General features: G+C 44.3%; 1 protein-coding gene across 1 annotated transcript in view; it reads left to right on the plus strand.

The window, feature by feature from the left end:
* Nucleotides 1–5,279, plus strand: part of LOC124795749 (peptidoglycan-recognition protein SA-like) — a 192,916-nt gene extending 187,637 nt beyond the window's left edge. The window contains exon 4 of the mRNA XM_047259833.1: nucleotides 4,106–5,279. Within this exon, the coding sequence (XP_047115789.1) occupies nucleotides 4,106–4,659 (554 nt within the window). The 3' untranslated portion in view covers nucleotides 4,660–5,279. The remainder of the gene's footprint in view (nucleotides 1–4,105) is intronic.
* Nucleotides 5,280–6,000: the final 721 nt, after the last annotated feature.

A 6,000-nucleotide genomic window follows, 5' to 3' on the forward strand; every position in this document is an offset into this window, starting at 1 on the left:
ATGACAGTGCCGTCGCCTTCCATTCTGTTGCCCTTCAGTGTTCGACTGCACCATCGTATCGCAGTACTTTCACACTAGACAAAACGTCAGCACAATGTCATTTCATATATCCCAGAACGAAACGGTAAAAGTGAGGTTATGAAATATCATTTGCTATGCAACTAGTTGGAATGTTGTATCAGAATTAAGGAACTAGCAAAGATGAAATACATCAAAACAAAATTCACAATGGGTGTTCTTTACAAAGTTTATGTGGTTAACTGCTGGGAACTGAAAGAGTAGGAAAAATGTTGCGCAAAAAATTCAAAAATATGCGCAATTCAATATTGAGAAGACAACAAACAAAACATTTTTGCTCTATCTTTAATGTTTTTTTAATAGTTCAAATTAATGTCAAAACCAACTGCATTTAATTTTAGTCATCATAATCAATGTTTTTAGAAAGCCTGCAAATGTGTTACTCTACTGATTATTTAAATAATAAAACTCTGTGCCAGTTGCGTTTCCTCATGCATAGTCCGATGTGTTTCAGGTATTTATTCTCTTGGTAATATTTACACTGATACTTTTTTATGATGTTTGCATGTGAGTTGTTCTGGCTCTCTTCCCTTGCAGTCGTCAAAATGCTTTCACTGAAAATATAAATCTTGTGATTTTTAAAAACTAGTGTTAGAAAATGGTATTTTTTGACTAACTAAAATAAAAGATAAAGCATAATTGATAATTTAAGTAGTCACTAGTGTTAGTAATAGAAGTTATAAGTGGCAACTTGATGTGAATAATGTATTTCACGAAGAATGGAACTCCTCTGCCTACATCTACGTCTGTATCTGCATACATACTCCGCAAATCACAGTGTGTTATTATGGCGGCGGGTGCCTTGTAGCACGACTACTCATTTGCTTTCCTATTCCACTAGCAATATGAGCAAGGGAAAGATGACTGTCTATATGCCTCTGTGCGTGTCCCAATTTCCTATCCTCATGGTCTCTAACGCGAGATTTGCGTTGGAAGATTACCAGTTCTCTAACTTTTCTCAGAAGCGTTTCGTGAGAAGAACCCCGTCTCCACTCCAAGAATTCACATTTGGGTTCATGAATCATCCCCGTAATATTTGCGTGTTAATCCAGTAACTGTTCGAGCACCTCGCTTCAGAAATGCTTCTATGCCTTTAATCCTACGTGGAGGGGATCCCAAGGATTCGAGGAATGCTCAAACTCTTCGTATCATATTTTGATTTCACATAAACAACCAGTGTGAGCGATGATTTTCGTGTGTATGAATTTCTGCATAACGAAGGAGTTACAGTAGCTGTAAGTAGATGGACAAAAATACTATCTTCTAACATTAGTGTTCAAAAATTACAAGATTTACGCAGGTATCTTCCGACTGCAATAAAACCTTAAGAAGACGACTACAGGGCAAGGGAGGCAGAACAACACACACACAAAGATCATAAAAAATACCAATGCAATTGCACTTATTAATGGGAATAAATTATTGAATGCTATGCATGAAAAAAAACGTAACTGGTGCAGTGTTTTATTATTTAAATAATTAAAAACCAACTGTATTTTCCTCTTTCAACAACGCTGATTTTTTCACCCTTAACAAGATCAATTTAAAATCTTATTTCATCTAACGGTAGGCCATTTCTCTGTTCCAAGTATTATAAATCGTAAAACATTCTTCTCATTACAAATGCATGGCCAATTTTGTGCAAAACATCTCGTAAGAATAATAACGAAGAGTCATGGAAGCATTGCAGTGTGTCATGAAAATGAAGCCAGCAGTGAGAAGAAGACTAACTTAAAATCCACCACAGTAACATGAGCGAGACTACGTTAACTTCCGATGTTAGAAAACGATGCCATTGGCCGCCTCCTAGCGTCAACTACGGAATCTTCTCCCCGAGGAAATTGCAAACTTGACGTTGACGTCCATTCTATTCTGTATTTCATTCCGTAGGCGACCTGTGTGAACGACCTTATCTGAAATGCATTGTGGAGTAGTAGATGTCAAGTTTGAATCGATCTACACAATTCCCACCTAAATGGTGTCTTAAGCCGGGTTCACACATGCAACTAACATGACGCCACATCTTGTGGCTTTCTGTGGTTGCAACGTGAGTTACCGTTCACACAGGACGCCGCAAATTCTACATAGTTGTGCAGCTTTCAGCATGGCATCAACTGCAATCGTATGAGTGAGTATTAATATTATAGTGCAGGTTATGGTACTGGAACTGTGACAAGAGTTAAATACAAGGAAGATGAGACCCAAATGTTACATCTGAAAATAGATTTTGCGCAAGAATAACTCAGGTGTCACAAAACACACTTTACAAAAGAAATAACACTCACGGATGAAAATGCTATCGCAAAGTAACCAACAGCTGGCGTATAAATATCATCTGCAGACGCGCCATTCTTTAGAGATTTTAGAATCTTATGGTATTCATTGATGTAGGCATTTCGAATAATTAATTTTTAGTTTAACAGCTGTCACATCACACTCGGGGACTATTTTCCCGCGAGTAATCCACAACTTACACAGTGCTTGGTCTCACAATAAAGGTTACACAACTCTTTTTCTGGTTACATGTTAACTTTACTTACGAGGGTGAGTCAAATGAAAACCTTAAATATTTTTTAAAATATTATTTATTGTGCAGAAGTGGTACAAAGCTGTATCACTTTTTAACATAATCTCCCCCACGCTCAATGCAAGTCCTCCAATGTTTACAAAGTGCATAAATTCCTTTGGAAAAAAATTCTTTTGGTAGTCCGCACAACCACTCATGCACTACGTGGCGTACCTCTCCATCAGAACGGAACCTCTTTCCTCACATTGCGTCTTTGAGTGGTCCCAACATATGGAAATCACTTGGGGCAAGGTCTGGGTTGGTGGAAGTGAATCCAGGTTTCGTCCCCCGTAACGATTCTTGCGAGCAAGCCATCACCTTCTCGTTCAAAGCGCTGAAGAAGTTCTTCAAAGCATCAGCACGTCGTTCTCTCATTTAAGAAGTCAGCTGCCGTGGCACCCATCTTGCAGACACTTTGTGGAAGTGGAGCACATCATGCACAATGTGGTGTTCTGACCCATGACTAATCTGTAAACATGCTGCAATATCATTCAGTGTCACTCGGCGGTTTTCCTTCACTATGGCTTCAACTGCGGCAATGTTATGTGGTCACAACTCGTTGTGCCTGACCTGGATGAGGAGCATCTTCCACTGAAGTCACACCATTTGCGAAGTTCCTACTCCATTCGTAGAGTTGCTGCTGTGACAAACGTGCATCACGATCCTCAACCTTCATTCGTTAATGAATTTCAATAGGTTTCCCACCTTCACTACGCAAAAACCGAATAACAGAACGCTGTTCTTCCCTGGAGCAAGTAGCAAGTGGGATGGCCATCTTTATACTGATACTGCAACGGTATGTGTGCTTCTGCACTATGCTGCCACCCACAGGCATTCTGCATGCTGTTTGTAGCACGCTTACCAACTTACAGGATAACGGCGCAAAATTTCGATTTCTTATTACAAATTTAAGGTTTTCATTTGACTCACTCTCGTATTTATTCATAAAAAAAAACTTTCAAGATTATGGGATAGGTCAACATCATTGGTTTGCAAATATTGCACACACACACACACACACACACACACACACACACACACACACACACACACACGCACACTACTACAGAAAATTAAACATAGGCTGTTGTTCTTGTAGTTTCACAAGCTGCGAAAGTGTACCAGGAGACCAGATTTTTGATTTTTTTTCAGTAATAAAATGAAAACACACTGAAATCGAATGGAGTACAGCAGTAATTATACCTGTGTTAACTGCGACAGAATACTCGTGTTTCGAAATACAGCCACCAGGGGTCATTGGTAGAAAGATGGTGGCAAAGTACAACCAGGTTGAACTTTTTGTGGCATGAGAAAGTTGCGTCTCTTAATTTGCGCCACAGAAGTGGGTTCACACAGGCAGCTGCATAATGCCACTAGCTGTGGCGAGACTTTCGTTGTGTGTGTGAACTCAGCTTTATTTGTGTGACGGGTGAGTGGCTGATGATGACGTCACGTTTGCAGACACGAGCGGCAACCTGACGGTGATCGCCGAGAGCGAGTGGTCGTCGCAGGACATCCGAGACCGGCGCGTCGGCCTGTCGCTGCCCGTGCGGTACGTGATCGTGAGCCACACGTTCTCGGAGGAGTGCGCCGTCTACGACGAGTGCGTGCAGCTGTTGCGCGACCTGCAGCGGCTGCACGTGTCGGCGCGCGGCTACTACGACATCGCGTACAACTTCGTGGTGGGCGGCGACGGCTACGTGTACGAGGGCCGCGGCTGGAACTACACGGCCGAGCGGCGGCCGCCCTTCACCGACAACAGCGTCACGCTGAGCCTGGCCGGCCGCTTCACGCAGGGCCTGCGGCCGCCCTCTGACCTCCAGATGGCGGCGCTGCGGGCGCTGATCCAGGAGGGCGTGCGCCGGGGCGCCGTCAGCGAAGAGTACCGCCTGTTCGCGCTCTGCCAGGTCGAGTACAACCAGAGCCCCGGCAGCCTCGCCTACCGGCTGGTCAAGAAGCTGCCGCACTGGTCGCTCTACAGCGGCGCCGCCCACGCCGGCAACTGCACCAGCTAGCGTCAGAAATATACCAGCCGGAAGTGCCATTGGTTATAACATGGGCAATATCTGTCTCTTCGTAATCTTTGTGTATGCTAGGAAATAGCCGGCCGCGGTGGTCTCGCGGTTCTAGGCGCGCAGTCCGGAACCGTGCGACTGCTGCGGTCGCAGGTTCGAATCCTGCCTCGGGCATGGATGTGTGTGATGTCCTTAGGTTAGTTAGGTTTAAGTAGTTCTAAGTTCTAGGGGACTTATGACCACAGCAGTTGAGTCCCATAGTCCTCAGAGCCATTTTTGCTAGGAAATAAACAAGCGATTATTTATGCCAAGGAAGAATACGATCGCAGAAATTTAAGCTGTCCTCTTAGGTTCCTGCCTAACCACACACTCGAAAATCACCAAATATTAGGAAATAAAAAGACAAATATTTTTGAAAAGAAACAGTCTGAATTTTATTGCTTATCATTTTACTCGCAGTAATTTCAGTTGACCGTTTAGATTCCTGCCCAACCACTCACAGGGAAACAGCTATATATTCGGAAATAAACAGTCAAATATTCCAGAAGGAGATTTTCACTCTGCAGCGAAGTGTGCGCTGATATCAAACTTCCTGGCAGATTAACACTGTTTGCCGGACCGAGACTCAAACTTGGGACCTTTCCCTTTCTCGGGCATGTGCCCTACTAACTGAGCTACCCAAGCACGACTCACACTCCCTCCTCACAGCTTTACTTCCGGCAGTACCTCGTCTCCTACCTTCCAGACTTAACAGAAGCTCACCTGCGAACCATGGAGGACTGGTACTCCTGAAAGTTTGGAAGGTAGGAGACGAGGTACTGGCGGAAGTAAAGCTGTGAGGACTGGGCGTGAGTCGTGCTTGGATAGCTCAGTTGGACAGGAGCGGCCGGCCGGAGTGGCCGTGCGGTTCTAGGCGCTTCAGCCTGGAACCGCGCGACCGCTGCGGTCGCAGGTTCGAATCCTGCCTCGGGCATGGATGTGTGTGATGTCCTTAGGTCAGTTAGGTTTAATTAGTTCTAAGTTCTAGGCGACTGATGACCTCAGAAGTTAAGTCGCATAGTGCTCAGAGCCATTTGAACCATTTGAACAGGAGCGCCGTGGTCCCGTGGTTAGCGTGTGCAGCTGCGGAACGAGAGGTCTTTGGTTCAAGTCTTCCCTCGAGTGAAAAGTTTCGCCGGCACGGTAGCTCAGCGTGTTCGGTCAGAGGGTTACGTGCCCTCTGCAAAAAAAAAAAAAAAAAAAAAAAAAAAAAAAAAATCGATCAATAACGAACTTAAAAGGTTACCTTCCGACGTCCGCCCCGAGCAGTCGCGACGAACAAAAGCGAACAAAATGAGATTT

This window comes from Schistocerca piceifrons, chromosome 4 (assembly GCF_021461385.2).
Source record: "Schistocerca piceifrons isolate TAMUIC-IGC-003096 chromosome 4, iqSchPice1.1, whole genome shotgun sequence".
Classification (NCBI taxonomy): Eukaryota; Metazoa; Arthropoda; class Insecta; order Orthoptera; family Acrididae; genus Schistocerca; species Schistocerca piceifrons.